Below are 22,350 nucleotides of genomic sequence, written 5' to 3'. Positions count from 1 at the left end.
TCCTCGAGAGCCTGACGAAGCTGATCTTCGGTATATTGAGGCATTATATATAGAAGAAGACATGTGCAAAAGATGAGCCCATTTGGACGCGAATTGAAAATGTTGTGATAAAAGGAGGTTGGGGGTGGGCATTGGGTTGTGGTGGATTTTCGCGTTTTTGTGGGTGCCAGAAACAGGGGGGTGCCAGGAAGTGGGTATGTTGACTTACCACATTCGGACCCAAGACAGGCAACTGTATTAGGTCGGGTGCTGCCTCTCTGTATCTGAAGCCTCCTGCTCATACAACTTGGCAAGCTCGCGGAGAACCCAGCTCATACGTGGTGCGACTGTTGATGAGGTTTCAGCAACAGAAATTCCATGAGAGGTTCGAGTAATACTCACCACCCCAAACCCAAGTATCGTCGTAGAGTCCAGCCCAAACACGAGCAAGATCGGCAGCGAGAGAACAAGATGGAGAGCGATCAACGTCAATTTGGCCGAGAAGATACCGAACGTTATCGAGGACCTTTATTTCTTCTGGCGTGGTCTTTCCACCCGTAGACTGCAGACATTCGACCGTATGAACCCACTTCGTCACTAGAAGGGCTGACAAGGTCAGTACGAATACATCTTCTTCATGGCCAAAACTTCACGAAAGAATCAAGACATACCGGCATCCCATCCAGCCAAAGCATGTTCAACACTCCACTTCAACGCCGCCGTCTTTTGCATGAGCAAGACTCCCGCTCGAATGGGTATCGCAAAGCCTTCCAGAGCACAGTCGACAGCCATGGTCATGTACCCATCCCGCTCTTGAGCAGCGTCAAAGTAGCGTTGCAAGATGATTAGCATACCCTGGCTACTCTCTTGAAAGAGTAGCGAGCGATCTAACGATTGGAAGTTGATGAACGCTCGGCCGTACGAAACACGCAAAACGGCAAATGCGTTAAACAACAATGGACCGTCAGCTTCAGTCCACGTGCCGTCGTTGCCATCGCGTGTCTCGGTTAGCAGATCTCTGCACCTCGATAGAGCAGACTCTATCCTCTTGGCGTCAGACTGGTGGCTTTCTCGATAGCTTTGCGTCGTTCCGTAGCAGGCCTCTTTCCCGTGGGCGAAGAACCAAACGACGATGGCAACTTGGTGCATTACTATTGATGCTGCGAACGGCGACCAAGTCCAGCTTGCATCTAGTCTTTCTTCCTGTGCGCTGTTACCAAATATCCAAGCTGTTGCTTGACGAAGACCTATTGGCGAAGAAGGCAGTCGTCTCTGCAGAGACGACCTCCATTCAGAAGCACTCGTGGCATCCCATAGCTCATCTTCAGCGGGCATTTCAATGTTGCACTCCTCTAGCGCTGCGAAGCCTGGCACGATACCGTAGGCTATGACGAGGAGATTACCGAGAACCATACAGCAGCACATGAGACTTGATGATGTCAGCCAGCGGCGAAGTCTTCGACAAGAATAGGTGCTCTCACCGCTTTATCGACTCATGTTCGATCCAAGAATGCCACTGAGAGAGGTTCAACTTCATTGAACCAGGCTTTGCGCGGGCCATTCTTGACCGAAAATCCTGAGATGATCTGTAAGCGCGTGGAAGGAATATCTCGAAATCTGCACACGCACTGCTGATAGATGGCCACAGCCGACGAGAGCCTGACGTATCAACCGCGGCTCACTGCTGAAAGATGCGAAGAAGACGAGAATGAACCGCGTCTGGGCCAGTACCAGCGGCCCCTGGTCTGGTGGTGGTGAGTCTCGAGGTCTCGCCCAGTCATCCAATAATTCTGGGATAGCCTGGAGTCGCTCAAAGTCTATGCTCGCGAGGACGCGTTCGGCTGTAAGATAGAGCGACGAGGCCATCTTTCTCTGAAGTCTGTGGAGGGCACCTATGGCGCATATTCCTAGGACTAGTGGACTAGGAACCTTCTCTAATTCCAGAGTCTGCAGGTGCAGGAAGGGAAAGTGTATGTGGAAGGCATCCACGTAGGAATTGAAGTATTGCTGCAAGGATGCAACGGGTGGTAATTGAAAGTCCCCAAGCTGGGCTTTGGTGAGATGTAACTCTATATCAGCCAAGCAGTGAGCTCTCATCTCTTCTGTGAAAACGACTTTGTGGTTCTTCGCCGTCGTTGACTTGAGTATCCGTGGTGACCACCTTCGTCGAGGCCTGAGTGCGCCTTGGCTTATTGTATGTCCTTGCGATAGCGTTGGAATTTCTTCTCCCCTATCTGAAGGATTGCTTTGGTAGCCTGAGGGTTTGCTTTGAGGCAAACTTGGTACTGGTGGCTGGAGCTGCTCGGGAACATCCTCGAGTACTGGAAAGGCGAAATGATCAAAGGTTCTACCTAAGAATGGATCGAAGAACTCAAGCGAAATATCGCTGAAATCAAAATTCTCGACTTCGGACATGATGTCACAGCCAAATTGAGGAATATCCCCTAATACATTGGGCCCGTCGGCATTCACCGAAGGTAGGCTTCCTTCAGATGACAGCTCATTCGATGGTCCTGTGTGGCCCTGCAAACTTTGATTCTGTTCATTTGGAGTGATCATAGACGGTGGTTCATCAACTTGGGCATTTCTTGAGGATGACTTCTCTGAACTAGAGGTTGCACCGGGTTGCGACTGGTCTCGGTGGAAAGTCTTCTCATGGCGAGTAACCAGATCACTGGCAAAGATATCGTCAGTAGTGAAGTGCTGTTCGAGATCCCAGCCCAGACAAACTCACTTGCGAGCGAAGCGTCGGCTGCATATGCGGCAAGAAAACGGCTTCTCTTGTGAATCTACTTCTCTTTAGCCGAAACTCCAGACTTTTTAGAGAGGACAACCCAACGGCCTCGCTCATGGCGATTGCGATGCTCGCTCCGCTTGAACGTCTTTGGACAAATCCGACATCGGTGTTGAACTCCTGCCTCTTTGCGGAAAGAGATGACAGACATTCCAGGAGCCGTTGAGAACGCCATAGCCGAAATACGCGGTCGACGAACTGGAGGCATTCGCTTCTGAGTGACGTTGGCTTGATTGTCCACCAAAAGCGTGGAGTAAGAGTTTGAAGGTCAAAGTGCCGGTGACGAAAGGACGGACTGTTTAAGCCTCCGTGTCCGATCCTTGGTGCCTCCACAAACCGGGGCCGGCGGGCGGGCCGCTGCAGGCTAATGACGCGCGGGGTAATTGTCCGAGTAAGTCATGCGCACGATCTATGTAAGTCGATGACTATGTAGTAGACAGGGGGGATTTGACGTCGTATGTCAATGAGAGGAGTCGATACAAATTTCTGTTTTACGTGAATTTTCCTAAGGGCTCATCTTTCATTGCCACAGCGAGGATAATGAGATGATTCTATATGGAGATATAGCTAGAGATCCACCATGCGAACATTTGATGCCCTTCTTGACCAGCTGAACCAGTGATCCTTATGTACGCACACCTACTTCTGAATTGAGTGTCGTCTCTTGTCCTCCTTGTACGGCGCAACCTGCACTGTCTGTATCTCATATTAGCTTAATATGCTCAAGCCGCGAGAAAAAATATGGTGTCTGTACTTACCGCCCTGATGATTTTCACGGGAGATCCTTCAGATCCCCATTTCACCTCAACAACTGTCCCTGGAGCAGCATGCTCCTTGGCAACAATCCCCAGTGACACCATCTCCTTGAACCAGTAGCTGTAGCACCGAGAAACAGCACACCCGATCGTCTTGCCTTCGCGCAGAACAGTACTGCCAACAACATTGCCAAGCAGGTTGCGAGGCATTTCCATATACTCAAAGGGCTCCGGCCGAAAGAGGGACGCAAAAACGTCAGTCACATCTTCCGCGTTCCAAACCAGCGTCACCAGCTGGTTCGGTGGGCTGTCTTTGAGCTTGAGAAGGGCGTCGCGCCCGATGAAGTCGTGGTCAAAGTTGATGAGCCAGCCCCAGTTCAGGTCGAATGGCGTGAAGTGGTAGGAAATAGGGTCTGCGCCGTGACTACCGCTGGCCTTGGAGAGATAGTGGTCAAAGTCGAAGCCGATGTCTCGCGCGAATTGTCGGAACTGGAGAAGTTCCTGGTTGTCTGCGGGCGCGTGTACAGCCGGAATGAAGTCTGCGGCCGGAGTCGCAAACGCGGCTTCAACCTAGAAGGCACGTGTCAAGAGAAGTTGTTGATGGGGAGCATAGGGCAAAATTTACTTACGTGATTCACCATCTTTGCGCGAGCAACCAGTTGCCGGATATTGTGCTTCTTGCCAGCGTCTACGATAGAACCGTAAATCTTTTTGGCATCCATCGTCGACCCCCAAAGCTCAAAACCGAGTTCGCCGGATACACCTTGTCTCAGACAAAGGAACTTGCTTCCATCGATCGAGAGCTCCTTGTAATGCATAAACTTGATATCCCGGACACCCTTGTCCGTCACCTCATCCAGCAGCTGGACACTCCCAGGACCTTGAATTTGAAGAAGGAACCAGTCATCAGTGACCAGTTGCAGAGTGGCATCAAACTTCTTTCTGCCCTGTTGGAATTGGTACACAAGCCAAACCGTCCCGGGGCCGCTAGTGAACAAGAAATCATCCTTTCCGAGCATCAAAACCAGACCCTCGCCAACGACGCACCCATTATCCTGACAGAAGATGGCATGCTTTGCTTGTCCAGGCTTGAAGTTTGGCCAGCGGTTGGTCGAGATGTATTCGAAAAAGGCTTGCGCTTCCGGGCCGGTGACGCGGGCTTTGAGCAGCGGCGACCAGTCGCCAATATAGCAGTCCGTCTTCCAGGAGACGCTCTCGTCGATCCAGCCCGAGTATTCGTAGGCTTCAAAGGTTGGACCGAAGCGGGACCAGGTATTGACGCTCGGGTCTATAGGAACGGCGGGGGCCAGCGGCACGAAGTGCTTCTCGCTTCCATCATCCCACCAAGGTTGTGTTGCTTTCTGAATCTGAGAGTTGGACGCCATCTTAAGGTTCAAAGAGTTGTTGACTGGTGTGAGAATCACGCTTTGGACTAATTACTTCTTTGCTATCGTGGGTTCTCTTCATTCTTGTCTCATCGTATCGGCACGACTACACTTTATGCCTGACACTTTCGATAACTGCGTCCACTCAAGTCCTCTCCACTTAGTAGTATTGGATGAAGTCATCACCTTCCCGCTGCTGTGCATAGCACGGTGGGTTGAGGAATTGAAACGTGAACTAACACATCCCAATTAGGCAATGTGGGATGTGGTGTGGGATATCTCCACCACTGAGATCCTACTCCACTTTCTTGTCAGGGGGTTGATGACTCCCGATATTGGCGACGGACTTAGATGTTGCCGAACATTGCGGTCACATTTTGAATCACATTGCAGATCCTTTGTGTTGCACTGTAAGTTCTTGGCCAAGGGCGACGGGATCTACAGCATTGAATGGTTGGTCCATCGAAGCGAGTTTAGTTGTCGCTGGCACTGATGTTGATGGCGGGGGCCCGGCCGCCGTATGTCAGTCAACCTATGGTATGGCAAGAGTCAGAAAAGTTGAAACCGATCTTCAAAAGAAACGATCTTGAAGAAAAGAAATTGTGTGCGTGTGCACTAGATTCGATGATATTGCTTTCTAACAGTTTTTTATCACCAGACTTTTGTTGTGATTAGAACCTGCAGATGAGACGCTAGGGTACATACACATACATGGTCAGTAAGTCGTACTCCTCAACGAAAAGAGTAACGGCAAAGTGCCTGTTTTGAATTCCAGCCAACCTAAACTTATATTTTAGAAAAGATTCACTGAAAAGGCTTCAACCAAGCCGAGTCTCTCACAATCTTTCACTAGTAAAGTGCTAGATTTGGTCTGGCGATATGATACCACAACGTAATCGAAGTTTTCAAGTTTACTTGTACTACTACGATCTCAAATTCAAAATGGGGTTCCCGTTTACTAATGTCATCTATGCCACTCGTCTTTAACAAATTGCTGCCTTGCTTAAGACTCCCTCAAGACCTTAACCTCCTCTTCCGAAACCAACACAAAATCATACGTCAAAAGCCGCGTCGACGGCCTCACACCGTACTTCTCAGCCAACCCATCAACATCCGAGACAGTCTTCAAGTCCACGATAAGCGACTCCTTGACTCCAAAGACCGCATCCGACCTCTCAAAGGGATCTCCACGAAGATACAAAGCTCTGTGTCCGCGTCAGAAAGAAACCCCAGTATCAGAGTGAACATGCCAAAATGCCAAAGAGAACTTACGTGATGAGACGGTCATATCCAGGCTTATCAAACATGAAATGAAAGTGACTAGGCCGGTACCGGTGCCTCCCCAACGTCGCCAACAACCTCCCAACAGGTCCATCTCCCGGAATAGGATACGGCACCGGCACAATCGCCCGGAAAAAGAACCCTCCCTCCTCATCGCTCCTCACTACCGCCCGTCCGTCAGGATTCTCATATCCATCATACTGAACATCATAAAACCCCTTTGAATCCGTCTCCCACACATCAACCTTAACCCCCGGAATCGGCACCCCTTGCGTGTCCCTGACCGTCCCCACAACAAGCATCGGCTCCCCATCCCCATCCCTCGAAATCATCTCCCCGTGCGGGACGTCCTTCGCCTCGTGGGTGTGAAACGGGCCGAGGACGGTGCCCTCCGTCGCCCCGATCCCGGGCGGTTTCGGGTGGTCCAGCGAGTCGACGAGGAGGGAGAGGCCGAGGACGTCGGAGAGGAGGACGAATTCCTGCCGAACGGAGGTGCAGGTCTTGCCGACGTCTGTGAGGAAGGCGATGGCGGTCTCCCATTCTGCGGTGGTGAGGTTTGTTTCGCGGGCAAAGTCGTGGAGGTGGGTGACGAGCTTTTCTAGGAGAAGGCGCGTGCGGATGTCGGCGCATTTGGAGTTGATGGCGTGGACGTTTTCTGTGATGTTGGATATTGTTAGGTCTTTGAGGGGTGGGTGGGAGAGATCTATCTCGGAGAAGTCCATTGTGGCGGTCATGAGTGTATGAGGTGGAGATCGACGCCGGATACAAGGTCTTGTTGGAAGAAGGCAGACGAAGAGCAGCTCGAACATATCATAAGAGTATATCAAAGTCAGCTCGAAACTGAACTTTTCATGATCCAGCTAGAACAGGCCTTGAAAAACCTGGTCTACGCACCGTCCTCCCGCACTGCCGGCTAGGAGTGTGTGGGGAGGTTTAGCGAAGTGAAAAGATAGACATCTCGCATAACCAACCAACGGAACACAAATTGCTCTTTCATGGCAGAGAAAGCTCAGTCTCTGTTCATCTCGATTCGTCCTAGACCTCCAAGCTACCTCACAGCCCCTCCCCCTCCCCCGCGACTAATCAACACTACCCGCCCCCGGATATCATCCCACTTCGTTACCCCACAAAGTCATATGTCCGTGAGCATCCCACATAGCCCGTTCTCTTGCTGACGACTCGCAATGAAGAGGGAAAGAAGGGGTTATTCACGTCAAGTACAAGGAGAAACTTGGTTGCCTCCACCAAGCTGGCTTTATGTGACAGAGTATTGATTCTAGAAAACTCGAATAATAATAACGATTATAATTCATCGCCAAACATCCCATTCATGACGAGCAGTAACAGATCAAGTTTCGTATACCAAAGCCGTGAATAGTTTTTCTCTTAAAGGAGCCTTTGCCAAAGCATCTACCAAATCAGACCCCCTCATTCACATCCAACTCATCAAACATGGCATCTCAAGACCACCATGGTATCAAACAAGTAAAACCAACACCATCACACCGCAAATCCCCCATATCCAACCCTTCCTCTCTACCCTACACTTCAACTAACCCTCCGACCCCAGGTAATAGTAATAGGCACAGGCCCAACGGGCCTCCTCCTCTCCCTCCTCCTCGCCCGCCACTCCATCCCCGTCCTCCTCCTCGACAAATCCGCCTCCCTCGACACCCAGCCCCGCGCAACACACTACGCCGCCCCCGCCAACCGCGTCCTCTCCCGCGCGAACCTCCTCGCCCGCGTCAGGCAGCACGGCATCGAAGTAGGCGGCGCCCGCTGGCGCAAACCAGACGGCACCGTCCTCGCCAAGATCGAGAACAGCAGGCTCGGCGCGGAGAACCCGGACCGGATCTCGTGTCTGCCGTTGAACGCGCTGTGTAAGATGGCGCTGGAGGATCTCGAAAAGGAGCCGGCGGCGGAGGTGAGGTGGGGGTGTGAGGTTGAGGGGATTCGGGAGGAGGAGAGCCGGGGGAGGGCGGTGGTTGTTGTGAAGACGGAGGAGGGGGCCGAGGAGCTGGAGGCTGATTATGTTGTTGGATGTGATGGTGCGAATAGCATTATCCGGAGACAGCTGTTTGGGGACGAGTTTCCTGGGTATACGTGGGACTTGCAAATTGTTGCCACAAACGTGAGTAGAAACTCCATTTCCTTCCTGATAGAGAGGCCAGCAGCAGAAAGGCAAACAGCCCCAGAAGCGAATAGGATGCTAAACACACAGAAACAAAAGGTCTACTACGACTTTGAAAAGTACGGCTGGAAAGACTCCAACTTTGTCATCCACCCAACAGACTACTTCATGGCCGCCAAGATCCAAGACGACGGCCTCTGGCGCGTCAGCTACGGCGAGGTCCCCGGCCTCAGCCACGACGAGTACCGTGCCCGCCAGCCCGCGAAATACGAAACCATGCTGCCCGGGAACCCAAAGGCCAACGACTACCGAATCGTCAACTTTAGCCCCTACAAGGTACACCAGCGTCTCGCGCCGCGGATGCGCGTGGGGAGGTTCATCTTGGCTGGGGATGCTGCGCACTTGTGTAACCCGTTGTAAGTGCCCTTCGTACCCATGACACAGGTGGAAGACAAAGGGGAAAGACGAAAAAAGAGAGAAAGGAAAATCCTGCCTGGCACCCATCTAACCTCTCGGCCCTCGGCCTCCACAGCGGCGGCATGGGCCTCACGGGTGGCATCGTCGACGTAGGCGACCTCTTCGACTGTCTAGCAGGCATCCACGATCGCCGAGCCGACGACGACATACTCGACAAGTACGACCGCTACCGACGAGAAAAGTTCAACCAATTCACGAACCCGGTCTCCGAGGCGAACCTCAAGAGGATGGCCTCGGACCCGGACGAGGTCGAGGCCAATGACCCAGGGATTGTCGCCATGCGTGAGGCGGACAAGACTGACGAGGCTGCCATCACGTTCCAACTGGTATGCTTGTTTGTTCTTTCTTACCCTTATTCTCTCCTGGCTAGCTTTTGGCGGAGTGATGATCTGATATGCCAACTTGTATAGGGTATACTGGGGCTTGCCCATGATATGACGCAGTATTATAAGAAATAGTGACGGCCGGGGTGAGAGACTTCTCAACTATTGGATTCACGATGCTTCAAAGGCAGACTTGGAAAGACGTGATCTGGACTACGTAGAGGGGTTGAGATGGAGAGACGCGCACTGCCAACTCAAGTTCAGGCTCTAGACACACATCAGTAACTATGCATCAGTCGTTACAAACAACTACTTGGTTGCTATTGCCAGTGCCCATTGTTCCGGGACTCAATTCAACGCCTACATATATGATATGCTGTGTCAACCATCATCTGGAGAGTCACCAGTGCATCCACCCGTCCACAGAGCAACCGTCGTCTCGAAGACGGAAATAAGAGCCTTCGAGACGAAGCCTGAGCGTCTGATCAAGTAGGACCGCCAGCCACGATGCTGCCTATCCTGATGGCTCGGAGATCCAGAGTACCACTATGGCAATCCAACCACTCGATTGCGTTGCGACACGAGCTTCCGTCGTGTCCGTATGCACTGGCATATCAGTGTGGTATCATCCACGTAAGATTTGCAGCCTAAGCCAAGCACGGCCAAGGTTTCCAGGTGCCGGCGATGATCATGTCGCTCGTGCGGAATCCATCTTCGAGCTCGGTGACTTCGTCATTCGTCGAATGAACAAGAGCGAGTAAGAATGAAGCAAAGAGGTAGTGTGTTCGTTCCTGAAACAGTACCTCACTCGAACGACAGTGACATGAAGTGATCTAGCGTACTAAACTACAGAAACTAACACTGGACGTATTACCCACCTGCGGATTTGGGGACCGACAGTGCGACGGCGGGTGAATACAACCTACGCAATGCGCAAAGATTGAAGGAGAGTAAGTCCTGTCGCCGACTTGGGACCGAACTTGGGATGGTCCTTGCAGTGGGGGGCCGCCGCGGACGTGCGAGGACCGAATACACGGCGCTGACAGCAGGCGACGTTGTTTCGAGGGACACGGAGAGGTGGCTCGCCGAGATGATCTGGAGAATTGCAGCTCGCTTCAAACGCAATGCAAGATTCGACATTATCGGCCGATTATGGAGAGGGATTGGTGATCTACTGATCGACGGAGCCGGCTCATCTTCAAGAGGATCCTGATCCCGGAGCTGCAAGATGGGAACGACTGCTTTTGAAGAGTGAGCCGAGTTGTCAGACTTTAGAAAGCTGCTCTAGTCTTACGAAACCACGCGCTAGGTATTCTCGGCCTGTGGCCATCGTGTAACCCCAATTGGCTTGAAAAGATTGGCTGATTGACCGAAATCTTCGTTCCTTGACGCGAAGGGTTGACACGCCAAGAAAGGGGCCTTGGAGGCACCCACGCCCCGTCGCAATGCCGGTTCGCGGCGAAGGGGCAAAAGCTGGAGACGTTTAAGCGATCCGCCGAAGAATGTTCGTCATGCAGGCAGGCCGTGGACTTGCGGAGTGCGAACAGGTTGCGCTTTGACACGTTGACTTGACGTCGGAGGTGAAGAAGGGTCGTGAGGGTCTTCTTGACGAACGCCGACTGGCACGACGGCAAGGAAACTAATGACATGGAAGCTCTGTCGGTGTGTTTTAGGTTTTGTCAGTTTAGCGCGAACATCAATCAGGATGGGGGCCGCCAGTGTTGGAGATTGAGTCGCTAGAAGGCGGGCTTGGATGCGAGTGGGAATGGGGGCCGAGTCCGCCCTTACTCGAAGGGGGAACTGTTGGCCAGTGAAGCAGGGAGAAGGTCGTGTTCCGCAAATGCATAGATTGTAAGCAAAGCCGTTGGAATGTCATTGGAAGTGACCAGCGATCACGCGGGGGGATGCAGCTTGCGGTGGTGTGGTGGACTGGTGATGGTGGTGGTGGCCGGGACACCTTCTCCCGTCGGACTCCTTGCCTACTTGTACAGTACACTAAGTCAATGACGCCCGTACGAAGGCGGTGTGTTGCAGCGTCTGTTGTAGTGCAAAGTTTCTGGAAATCCAATGGTTCTTGGGCGAAACGATTGGTAGAGCGCGAGACCTCCATTACTGAGCCAGGTCGTCAGCAACGCGTCGGTGTCGACTCCGCCGTCAAAAGGGCTGGTGGTGTCACAGACCTGCAGGTCCAAACACGGACAATTAATTACCATCGCTAATAAGACGTCGGCATTTGGGGGCCAAGCAGATCTCTAAGATGAGAGAGTGCCTCACTGCCTGGTCTCATATTCGAGTTTTCAGAGAGAAATGGCAATGAGTGCCACTGTCGCGATGATCTGTCGCATTGCTCGAGTGGAATATGAGGGTCCTGGTTGCCCGGGGCTCCTGGAATCATGATTCTGACATGAACATCTTTTCCAAAGAAGGGCGCAAACACCGTAGATGACTTGGTAGCGAGGGGGAAGGGGCTGTCAATGTCATAAGCCTCGTGGTGCTCGACGGTCCCTCGCATAGCAGGCCCGCGAGACCTAGACACACAGACTATGTTCCATCCCGCCGTCCTGTAATCCCACGATGGACACTCGCTCCGCTCGCAGGCCGTCAGGTGTGGGAGCTTGGGACTCGGGAGGGGAGAGGCTTTCCTGTGTAGTGATGTTAACCACTGGCAGGAGGGTGTCGAAGCAAGCGAATAAGCGATGGGCACGAGGTGGCGGAAAAGGTGGCGCAATCCAGCGTCTGGCACGGGCCTCTGGATGCTAAAAGTTGGTGTCTGCATCGATTCAGGGGAAGTCCATGGGTATCTGCACGTGCTTTCAAGTGGGCGCAAATGAGTGGGCGTATTCGCGGCGTGAGAATGGACGCGATTGGATCGAGGGCGGCCGAGGTAGCGTATGTGTGGGCGGGAAGAAAGGCAAATGTCAAGCTCGCGACAATAATAGCCACGATAAGACGATTCGACGAATGGGATATGGCATGTTCGTTGTGGAAGGGAAGCTGGCGGATTACCGGATAGTCGTCTTTGTAATGGCGAAAGTTGCAATCGCGTTTGGTTCTGACGTGAAAATGTGTGTGTGCGTGTGTACGTTGTTGATCTAGTTGATCCACCATCCAGCTTTTGCTGGTCACTGCTTTTCCTGGTCTAGGATGGACAGCTTTCCTTCTTGGAACGCGGAGGTGTCAAAGTATCCGCATCGTGAGGTGAGATTGTCATCAAGGAACGGACGGCCCCAAGAACGACGAATTGGTAGAGACACAGGCGGTATCCGTGGATGTTGGTTTTGATAGATGAACATTGTCGGTCCCGCAGGATGTTGAAGTCGTATCGGTAATTAGCATCCGCCATGAGCAACGCCAGCCAGCCAGCGATGGATCTGTAGGACTGTGAAGGACTCTGTGCCGCGTCTTGCACCCAACTGACGGTTGACCAAGCCATCAGCCATCAGCCTCTGGCGACGGCTTCACGAAGGCCGACGGTAGTGTCTGGGATCCCCTTGAGATTGGCTTCTCCTTTGGGACAAGAGCAATGGTGGGATGGATGCATCTTGCATTACCCCTGCAGCCCTGTCTCCTCTTGTCCCGTTTTTTCTGGACACTTCTGGTCTTTGTGGTGGAAGAATGTAAGGAAGGATTGAAGGGGACAGTGCAGGGTGGTGCCCGTCAGAAAAGGAAGCTAGTCAAGGGCGGCAAGCCTGCCGTCGGTCGCGGTGTCAAGGTGTCTGGCGCTTGTGGTGGTGTCTCGTGTCTCGCAGGCCGGCCATGTTTTGGGGTGCCACGACGGCGTCCAAATCCTACACTGCCATGGCGTAGGTAGGCTCTCCTAGTCTAGGTATTGTGTAAGGGTCAACGGCAGCAGGTTCATATCGATGATGGTTGTGGCAGATTGTTTCTTTTGCATTGCTCATCTGGCTCGGTTTCCATCATCTATGGCGCGAACGCGAAGCGAAGCGGTTGTCTTCGAAAGAGCCCAATGGCGTTCTGGAAATGAGGATGGCAATGATTGGTGGGATTGAGGGCGGTTGGGGAGAACAGGACGTGCTCTGCAGAGAGGGATTGAGATGAAGCGGTTATTTCTTTGTTATTTGCGGGCGGTCAAGATGATGAAGGTGAGTGAGTATACTTGGTCACAAGTATCGGTAAGCCGGGAAAGCAGAGTGATAGATCACTCTATAGACAGTAAAAAGAGAGTGACAGAACATGGAGAAAAAAAGGCAATAAAACAATACTACCAAAAACAAAAGAAGAAAGGAGGGGTTCACTGCCAACTGGGGGCAAAGGAAAATGGCAAAAGCAGTGAAAAAGGAGAAACCCTGCAGTTGCAGCGGACCTGGACTCTTTACCCATTCGGGCCAGTTTGGCTGTGTGCTTTCCTCATGTTCCCCAGCAGCAGCCAAGGGCAACGGCGAGAAATGACATGGAAGGTGCGTCCTGACGATTCCTGACCACATGTCGCAAGGCCCGTGACATTTGTCGACTTTTTCTGTGGATTTCCTAGGTACCGTGCCTTGCGAGGAAGCTCTCGTGCGTTGGCTCTTTCCTCGTTTCTTACAGTTGCGGATACGTACTTGTAATGTGGTGGATGAGGCAAGTGCAGCTCGAAATTTAGGATAGTGGAGGAAAGAAGGCACTGGTGGACGTGGCAGGTGCGAAGGACCATGGGATGGATGCCCTCAAAAATACATGGAAGGAAAAGTTCCTTCGTCTGGTATCTTGGTGTTTCTTTTGGTATTTCTGCATCTGTTGGATGTTTCTTCAACCTGCTTCGTCAACCATACGGGGCATCGACCACCTTACCTACCTTACCTTAGGTAGTAAGCAATACTTGCCCGTACGTACATCGACTAATAAGGCAAAGTCAGACGGACATATGGTCGTCGTCGTTGTCGTCGTCGTCGCCCTTATTCAGCATCGGATATGATGATGTGGAATATTGGCGTCCGTGCTCCCTATTGCTCTTTCCCTTGCATATTGATATTATTGTTGTTATCGTCTCGTCTGGTGTTTCTCTTGCCTGGGCCCGACTTTTTTTTTGACAGGGACAGGGACGCTCCGCAAAACCGACCGAGAAGAGACGCCAACATGAACGTCCATGGACCGGCGCATTCAAAGTCCCGTATCACTTGCATCCTCTCTCTCACAGAAACTCCGTACTCCCGTACTCTGCATCCACCCGGAGTAGGGAGTTGGGAGTACATACCAAGGCACCTTGGTTCATGTCGTGTCGCATGCGCTGTATAATTAGAATGTCCTGCCAACATGCAGGTCCGCACAGAGATACACAAGAGAGAGTCAATACATGCAACACCATCAGCAGCAACACGGACGCTACGTCTAATTACCTGATAGAATATGGACCCTTTACGGATACCATAATCCGAAATTCTGCAGACCTTCAACGTTGATACCAGCCCAAAAAGACCAAGGTCTCAAGTTCCATCCATGTCCCGCCGGAAGGACCACAGTAATACTTGCCTGAGATATTGTCCGCTGTTCATTTTCTAGCTTTATTGACCAGGTTCCTATTCGTAGCAGTCTCGGATCTCATCCCCATCTGTGTTCTGTGACTGTCAAGTATGGATATCCCAGCCCCTGCCCGGTCTTTCTTCTAGTGTACGGATAGGCTGCCCATCAACGAGATTCCTTGTCATGCCTTGCTTGACCCTAATTACGCCGTACCTTCGTGGTGGTACCTTAATTACCTCGCCTTGGAGCTGGTGTTTGCAGGTACCTATCTGTACCTTGCTACGTATCCAAGGTAGTGAATTTGCTTGTGGCCATTCCTCCTCTTCCCTTCTGCTTCTTTTCCTTCTTTGCACTTTTCCCACGTGTGTTTCGTGGATTGTTGTTCATCAACAACACCTTATTACCAAGCCAACAAATCAGACCTCCCAGATACCTTGCAAGACTTTCTCCCGTACCTTAGCTAAGTAAGCCAAAAGTCAACAAACCCATCCATCCATCCATCATCCATTTACCTGTCTCGCCGCCTCCCTTCTCTAACTGCTTGTGCTTCAAGCAACCAAGCACCCGACCACCCACCCCCCTAGTGCCCTGGCACCGCAAAACATCCGAACTGTGACGAATGCACACCTGCATCTACCGTCCCTTACCGCACCCCATCCAACCTTGCCATACGCATACTCCGTACGGATACACCACGCTTCGCATACCACTTCCACTTGGACTTGGTACACTCCAGTCTCCGCATACAGAATACTTCCAGCTATATCCATGTCTACCACGCAGTCCATATTCTGACGATCCAATTCGAACTACTAATACTTCTTAACCCTGCGCTCGCCCACTGCCAACACAACCTCGACCTGTGTTGCGCGCATCTGCGGATACCTCCCAAGCTAGCAGTCGCACCGTCGCCGTTTTCTCGTCGCTAGCACAAGACATAAGTGAACCACTTCATACACCACACCCTCACTCTCACCCTCGTCCACGTCCACGTCCTCGCTCTCGTCCTCCACCCCTCGCCCGTCGACGGCCGATCACCACCATCCATCCGGGGCCTAGCAAGTCCTAGGTCAGGGGAAGATTGAGGGTAGCATCCATCGCCTCTTTCGGAGCATCGTACCAACTTTCAAGGCCCGTCACTCTACCCCCCCAACATTCGCCTACTGAATACCCGGTCTCAATACTACCACTACTAGTACGAATACACGCTACCAACGACGGATACTAATACATAATCAAACCTTCCCGCGCACATTTTCCCGTTCCTCGTGGCACTCTTGGCCCTTGAATGCCCACCCGCCCATGCCAAACGGGGGAAAACGGCGAAAGCACCACCAGAGAAAAAAGCAACCTGAACAGCTGCCCACTTCAGAAAAGAAACATTGCTGCAACGTCGTCCGCTAACACCTGACACCACCCCCCAAAAGACCCAAAGAAAGGGTCCAAAACGGGACTCGCTCGAGTCTTCATTTCGGCCACTCATTACTCGGTTGGGACTCGTTCACCCCGGGAGACAAAGCCGACCCGCGACACCGAAGTTCGAACCCGGCCTTGTGGACATTGCGACGCCTGAGAAGCCCACTTTGACCGTCAGTCTGCCTGTTCAAGCCTGCCCGCCGCCTGCTGTTCAAACTTCAAGGACCTCCCTCCAGGCTCTGAATCCTGTGAGCCCGCCAGCAGACATCGACTGATTCTTACGGCGCCGCCATCGCCGTCGGATTGGATCGCTTGACCTACTGGCGTCGCATTGGATCAACCGCGTTGCACAATATTGGGGCGCGTCCCGACTCTTGTCCAGCGGCCGCACCTTGGCATCTATTTGGCGCCGGCCTGCTTGCTGCTACTACTGGCGAATACTACGGCACCTTACTGCATATGCGCCTTGCGCTTGCGCTTGATCGGATTGGATCTGGAAATGACTTGAAAACCCTTTTCGACCCCCACGATACCCTTCCGTCCCCCCTCCTTCATCATGTACGCCGACACCCCGAGACGTTCCAGTCGTCGCCGTCCCGACCTCAACATCAACACCTCTCCTCCGCCCGCCGCCGTTGTCGCGTCAAGAGGAGAACCTACAACTGCGCCGCCAGTCCCTCAAACACCACCACCGAGTAACAGGAACAGGCCACCGCCGCCTACTTCGTCCTCATCCGTCGCCAAGGGCAAATCCAACAGTTCTCGGGCACTACGAGGCCCTGCTCTCTCTCGCCATGCCGACGACTCTTTCTTGGTAGACACTCCCGATTCGCCCGACAGCTTCGACATGTCCTCGAATAAAGAAAACGATAATCCCGACCAATCACGCCCCCGCGACTCCCACGATCTCTCATTGTCCCCGCGAAACGTTACACGCGACTCCCTCATGGCGAATATGCTCATGTCTCTCGACCAATTCTCCATGGGTGGCCCAGTCGGTGGCCCCTTTGGCAGTAGCCCGCCAAACATGCATGACGAGCCTTCTCAGCAGTACCAATACGATACCGACGGTGACGGTTTCTCTACATCAGTGCGAGGTGGCCGCCCTGGACACACATACTCCTATAGCTCCGACTTTGACGCCGACGATGCGAGCAGGATATCCTCACGGGGAAGGAGGAGCAACAGTAGTTCCAACTTCCAACCTGGTCTGCACCGCATCAGCAGTATGCGGGAACCGCTGCGAAGCACTGCCAACTCCCAACGCCACATGCACTCTCGAGGTGGGAAGGGAAGCACAAAGAGTAGCAGCTCCAACAGCATTGATGCCGGCTATGCTCAGGTTCTCAGTAGCACCAGGTGGGCTTCCGGCTTCGGTGGCAGATCCTCGAGCTTCGACTATGGCCACCGCCCACCAGCCCTGCAGGCCACACAACATCAAGCTCAAGCGAACGGAGCTCCATGGCACATTGAATTCTCCAACACCTTTTTCACCGACGACTACGATGCCGCGCCGACGCCTACGGTGCCTGGCGGGCCCCGACGCATGATGCCGCCCGTGACCCCCCCTGCCGCGACCATTCCACAACCGCCCATGGCCGCATCCACGTCCGCAGCCGCACATGCACCATCGACTGTGGCTGTGGAGCCAGCCGAACCACCGCCCATTGTCCTCGAACGCAAACGGTCGAGTCGGTCCGCTAAAAGCACGTCGACATCCCGCCGAGCAGACAGCAACAACAACAAGTCCAGCACTCCACGAGAAGAAGTGCCCCCAATGCCTTCATCTGTCCCGGTATCTTCAGCTGCGCCAATATCATCGCCAGCAACCGCACCCGTCACGGCATTCGAGTCTGAGTCGGCACCCGCGCCACACGTGGGCTACGGCAAGACAAAAGAGCCCGTGCACGCAGCTACAATTCCGACACAAGCACCGTCGCAGCAAACAAAAGAAAAACCGGGGTTTTTCAGGCGAGTCTTCGGCTCGTCTAGAAGCAATGCCTCCAATAACCCGCCCGAGACGCAAAATTCCACAGGCATAACGTCGTCAACATCTGTGGATTCTGTTGATCAGAGGTCCGGGAACCGATCTCTACACGTTGCCAACCAGATGAAGCCATCCGCCCCCGCCCCGCCCTCGAGGGATACATCTTCGTCCCATTCTCATCATCACGTGCTGCAAAAGAAACCGAGCTCCTTCTTTCGTCGCAGAAAGAAGTCTGTGTCCGCCGATGAGGTCCCTCCTGTGCCAGTTGCTGCCACTCTCGAACCGCCAATGCCCCCTCTGGTGGCCCCGATCCAGTTGCCCATCACCAAAGACAAGCTTTCTGCGAAACCAGAGCCCAGCCCAATCAGCAGTCTGCGCAGGGTTATGAACCCGTACCTTAAAGGCAGCCCGGTGACGCCAAATACGCCCTTGACACCCCAATCTGCTCCCGTGCAACCTGCCTACTCCGAAATGACCTCCGATCCCGCTCCAGCTTCAAACGGTGAGAGGGCCGAAGAACAACCACGATCCTTCTCCCCCGAGTACGACCCGAGTCCCAATGCACGGATAAGAGAAGTCCGCTCAGGATCTCGTGATGATGACGATGATTATCATCCAGAGCATGAGCGCCGGACCGATACGCCCACAAGACCGCCCCCGGAACCTCCCATATCGTCCGAAAAGCGAAACAACTCCTTCCTCGATATCGATGGCAGTGACAATGAGGCAGACACTGAGTCGAAGCGAGGCAAGACAAAGAAGGATAGGAGCCACAAGTCTGGCAAGACAAGCAAAGAACCCTCCCCGTCCCGGAAGGGGACTTCAGACCGAAAGGATGATACCATTAGAGGCAGGAAGAACAACAGACTCGCGGTCGCTCCAGCAGACTCGGATGATGAAGGCAATAAATCAACACTAATCTTGCCAATGGAGGGTACTAGGTCTGCCAGCCGAGCTTCAGGGTCCACTACCACCGAGTACAAGTCTGCCATGAGCGGCACCCCTAGTGTCCGAGTCGAAACCACAGAGAATAGCCCCAAGGTCCTTGGCACATTTGAGGCTATGAGCACCAAGCCTCTGGATGAGCCCGACTTCATCGTTGGAGACCCAACAGAAGACGACCGCAAAAAGGCCCAAAAGATCTATGATGGTAACGAGGACTTCATCCAGAAGGAGAAGGCCGCTGCATGGATGGGTGAAGAAGGCCCCGTCCGGCAGAGGACTTTGCAAGCGTACATGGATCTGTATGACTTTGCCGACAAGAGCATTCTCCAGAGTCTCCGCTTGATCTGCGAGCGCCTTGTCTTTAGAGCAGAGACACAGCAGGTTGATCGTATCTTGGTTGCCTTTTCCAAGCGTTGGTGTGATTGCAACACCAACCACGGATTCAAGGCATCCGGTATGTTGCTCTTGTTGCCTCCAAATCATCAAGAACATAAACTAACATCATACAGACGTCATTCACACAATCTGCTACTCAATCATGCTGCTCAACACTGATTTGCACCTGGCTGACATCGAGCACAAGATGACGCGGAGTCAGTTCGTCAAGAATACCATGACTACAATCACTCAGGCGGTGATTGAGGCGGCCCCTGATGCGTTTGAGCGGCCGACCATTTTACCGGGTAAATCCAATAGCGCTCTTGGAGGCGACGATTCCAGACCGTCGATCGAAGAGCGGTTCGTTTCGCGCCGACTGTCGTTTCGACCGCCGCCGAGAAACGAGGGAGACGGGTCCGGAGACCACTGCCACGACGAATGCGGGCCCTTGGTCAAGTCACCGTTCGACGGTTCGATGCGAGCCTGGGAAAGCCAGGTCGAAGTTGTCCTCAAAGACATTTACGCCTCGATCCGCGACGAACGATTGCCTCTCTTCGGTGCCGATCCGTCCAAGAATCTGGCGCCCAACACCCAGAGCGGTCTCTCTGTTATTGGTATGCTGAAGCGAACGCCTAGCGTTCTGAGTAAGGCCCCGTCTGAGAGTCAGGCATCTATGCGTGGGCGCATAGCTGAAAATGGCCGTGCCAATTCTTCCAGATGGAATTCGAAGAGCAGGTCACGACCTCGTATGGGCAATCCGGGCTTCTCTTCGTCGCGAACGAGCTTCGAGGACGGAAATTCCATTTGGAGCCCTACAATATCATCGGCAACGTGGAGTAAGCTCTCGCTGGGCCGAACGCAAACATCGATGTCTGTGGATTCGCTCAGCTCGTCATTCCGTGGAGGCGACTATCAACAGTCCATCGGATTTGCCAACGCCCTTAGCCAGGCCGTCATCCGTGACGATGAATCCTGTCTCGGGAAGGAGCCGTCCATCATGAGTGACGAACTCAAACCCGCGCAACTCCTCGACGACGAATCGCTCGAGCTCGCCGGTCCTCCGTGGGTAAAGGAAGGCATGGTCATCCATAAGCACCATCTTGACGGCATTGAGAAGAAGGCCAAGGACCGTCACTGGAATGAGGTTTTTGCCGTCATTCAAAGAGGCCAAATGAGTATCTTTTCCTTCGGCACTAACAAGACGGGACGCAAGGGCCGCGGTCGCAATGCAACCAAGGGTCCGGCCATTGTGGGAGGCGGCAACTGGCAGGAAAATGCCACTAACCTAGGCACCTTCAGCCTCCGACAGACTCTAGCATCTACTCTGCCACCGCCTGGTTACTCGAGAGCTCGCCCTCACGTTTGGGCCCTCAGCTTGCCCACGGGCGCTGTTCACCTATTCCAAGTCGGAACCCCCGAGATTAGCAAAGAATTCGTCACTACAGCCAACTACTGGAGCGCGCGCTTAAGCACACACCCTCTAGTCGGCGGTATCAGTAACATCGAGTATGGCTGGAGCGACGCCATCATTAACAACGCACTGGTAACGGCTATCAACGAACAAACCGTGGGACCGGCAACTGGGCGCCAGCGCTCTAACTCAAGGCCCGGAAGCAGCGCCGCCGGAAACCCTAGACCTAGTATGTCGAGCTTCCGCTCAGCTGCTTCCCTCGACCACGGCTCCGGAGGCCCTTATAGCTCAGCCAGCCGCGGCAACAAGTTGCCTGGTGACAGGATCCACGTCGCCGAGTGGGCGCCACCAACACAGAGCATGCGGCCCAGTAACCTACCGGAAGAGGAGCAGCTCGAAAGTCTCCTTGCCTACGTCAAGGGCATCGAAGATGACCTTCAGACGCACAATCAGCTTCGTAGCCCGATGTTGCTCGCCTTCACACCCCGCGGCAACAACGCCGTTCGCGCCATGGCCAACTGGGAGCGCAAGAGTGCCTACCTTCTACGGGAGATTGTCAAGTTCAGGACATATGTCGACTGCTTGCAACAGGCTGAAACGCGCAAGACTGAAATTTACGGAGAGAGAGATTTGGCTCGCAGAGCCGCGAGGGGAGAGTTGGATGAGGGAGAGATTGAATTCGACGTCGAACGAGACACGCCAATCAGGACTTAGATGGACTTGGTGCATACACTATGCTACGGAGAACGAAGACGGGGGTGTTTGGCAGGGAAATCATGAGCAGTTCACGCGCGCGCAGAGAGCCGAGCCCACGACGATATGACCACATTGGACTCTAGGAGTTTGAGTTTGGGTGGGCGTCTTTTGGGTGTTGGTTTTGGCACACACATCATCTTTTGTTTTGTCTTTTCTTTTTCACTTCTTTTTATTTGTACAAACATAGTTTGATACCCAGACTTTTGTCAACGAGCCCGCTCCCACGAGGTTGTCTACCGTTCGACGGTAAGGAGCCGCGGGGAAGGGGCTTTTTTTTCCCTCTCTTACTTCACAGTGGCTTCGGGTGTTTCTCTCATTCCGTCTGGTGGGAGATGTGCCTTGCCTTTATAATAGATAGGGAGGGGTTTCATCATGACACGGAGGTCCGGCGGTCTCGCTGAGCGAGGGAGTTTGCAAACACGTCACGGCACAAATCGGCCTTGCTCGCATTGGGAGGAATTGGCTCGTCTCTGATTAATGAGGTGTAAATAGTAATACGGAGCAGAAGGATAAGAAAAAATAAAATGGGAAGCAATGTTGGTTTTGAATATGCTCTTCTTCGCCTTGGTCTGATGGGTGTGTCCGCGACGTTGGGAGCCGGGAGTTTGTACCTGAAGAGACCGCCATTGTAAGTCAACATACCCACTTCCTGGCACCCCCCTGTTTCTGGCACCACAAAAACGATGGGATCACAACCCAACCTCCTCATTACTATTAACTATTGATCCTCAACCACACCCACTACAATACAGCTGCCAGCCTCACTAGGGCATTCAGAGTCGCTGGATTCAGCCGTGATAACCTCCTTTTCACCCGCTTCGATTTGAGCCCGATGGATATCCCTGATGTTCGCGAACTTCGTATTGGGATCG

At 53.2% G+C, this 22,350-nt stretch overlaps 8 protein-coding genes across 8 annotated transcripts; 3 read left to right on the top strand and 5 right to left on the bottom strand.

Annotated features, from left to right (window-relative positions):
- Nucleotides 1-237: 237 nt before the first annotated feature.
- On the bottom strand, nucleotides 238-2,394 carry CTAM01_16770 (uncharacterized protein; the record flags this gene model as incomplete). Its single annotated transcript, XM_060532762.1, has 5 exons — nucleotides 238-326; nucleotides 382-585; nucleotides 651-1,408; nucleotides 1,461-1,555; nucleotides 1,609-2,394. 5 exons carry the CDS (start codon nucleotides 2,392-2,394, stop codon nucleotides 238-240), a joined length of 1,932 nt encoding a protein of 643 aa, XP_060372667.1.
- Nucleotides 2,395-3,412: 1,018 nt separating this feature from the next.
- On the bottom strand, nucleotides 3,413-4,913 carry CTAM01_16769 (FAD dependent oxidoreductase; the record flags this gene model as incomplete). Its single annotated transcript, XM_060532761.1, has 3 exons — nucleotides 3,413-3,469; nucleotides 3,532-4,098; nucleotides 4,158-4,913. 3 exons carry the CDS (start codon nucleotides 4,911-4,913, stop codon nucleotides 3,413-3,415), a joined length of 1,380 nt encoding a protein of 459 aa, XP_060372666.1.
- Nucleotides 4,914-5,916: 1,003 nt separating this feature from the next.
- On the bottom strand, nucleotides 5,917-6,916 carry CTAM01_16768 (uncharacterized protein; the record flags this gene model as incomplete). Its single annotated transcript, XM_060532760.1, has 2 exons — nucleotides 5,917-6,118; nucleotides 6,186-6,916. The coding sequence occupies 2 exons, from the start codon at nucleotides 6,914-6,916 to the stop codon at nucleotides 5,917-5,919; spliced, it is 933 nt and encodes a 310-aa protein (XP_060372665.1).
- Nucleotides 6,917-7,646: 730 nt separating this feature from the next.
- CTAM01_16767 (FAD binding domain-containing protein) lies at nucleotides 7,647-9,618 on the top strand (the record flags this gene model as incomplete). The annotated part of the gene is made up of 5 exons (XM_060532759.1): nucleotides 7,647-7,679; nucleotides 7,765-8,741; nucleotides 8,858-9,128; nucleotides 9,213-9,259; nucleotides 9,408-9,618. The coding sequence occupies 5 exons, from the start codon at nucleotides 7,647-7,649 to the stop codon at nucleotides 9,616-9,618; spliced, it is 1,539 nt and encodes a 512-aa protein (XP_060372664.1).
- Nucleotides 9,619-10,047: 429 nt separating this feature from the next.
- Nucleotides 10,048-10,774, bottom strand: CTAM01_16766 (uncharacterized protein; the record flags this gene model as incomplete). The annotated part of the gene is made up of 2 exons (XM_060532758.1): nucleotides 10,048-10,220; nucleotides 10,420-10,774. The coding sequence occupies 2 exons, from the start codon at nucleotides 10,772-10,774 to the stop codon at nucleotides 10,048-10,050; spliced, it is 528 nt and encodes a 175-aa protein (XP_060372663.1).
- A 1,178-nt stretch (nucleotides 10,775-11,952) lies between these two features.
- On the top strand, nucleotides 11,953-12,138 carry CTAM01_16765 (uncharacterized protein; the record flags this gene model as incomplete). The annotated part of the gene is made up of 1 exon (XM_060532757.1): nucleotides 11,953-12,138. One exon carries the CDS (start codon nucleotides 11,953-11,955, stop codon nucleotides 12,136-12,138), a length of 186 nt encoding a protein of 61 aa, XP_060372662.1.
- A 1,320-nt stretch (nucleotides 12,139-13,458) lies between these two features.
- Nucleotides 13,459-13,779, bottom strand: CTAM01_16764 (uncharacterized protein; the record flags this gene model as incomplete). Its single annotated transcript, XM_060532756.1, has 1 exon — nucleotides 13,459-13,779. The coding sequence occupies one exon, from the start codon at nucleotides 13,777-13,779 to the stop codon at nucleotides 13,459-13,461; it is 321 nt and encodes a 106-aa protein (XP_060372661.1).
- Nucleotides 13,780-16,557: 2,778 nt separating this feature from the next.
- On the top strand, nucleotides 16,558-21,436 carry CTAM01_16763 (Sec7 domain-containing protein; the record flags this gene model as incomplete). Its single annotated transcript, XM_060532755.1, has 2 exons — nucleotides 16,558-19,387; nucleotides 19,443-21,436. The coding sequence occupies 2 exons, from the start codon at nucleotides 16,558-16,560 to the stop codon at nucleotides 21,434-21,436; spliced, it is 4,824 nt and encodes a 1,607-aa protein (XP_060372660.1).
- Nucleotides 21,437-22,350: the final 914 nt, after the last annotated feature.

The sequence above is a fragment of the Colletotrichum tamarilloi genome, assembly GCF_030869305.1.
Source record: "Colletotrichum tamarilloi strain Tom-12 chromosome Unknown Scaffold_260.1, whole genome shotgun sequence".
Lineage (NCBI taxonomy): Eukaryota > Fungi > Ascomycota > Sordariomycetes > Glomerellales > Glomerellaceae > Colletotrichum > Colletotrichum tamarilloi.
Note: the sequence above shows the minus strand (reverse complement) of the source record. Positions and strands in the feature narration are given on the sequence as shown.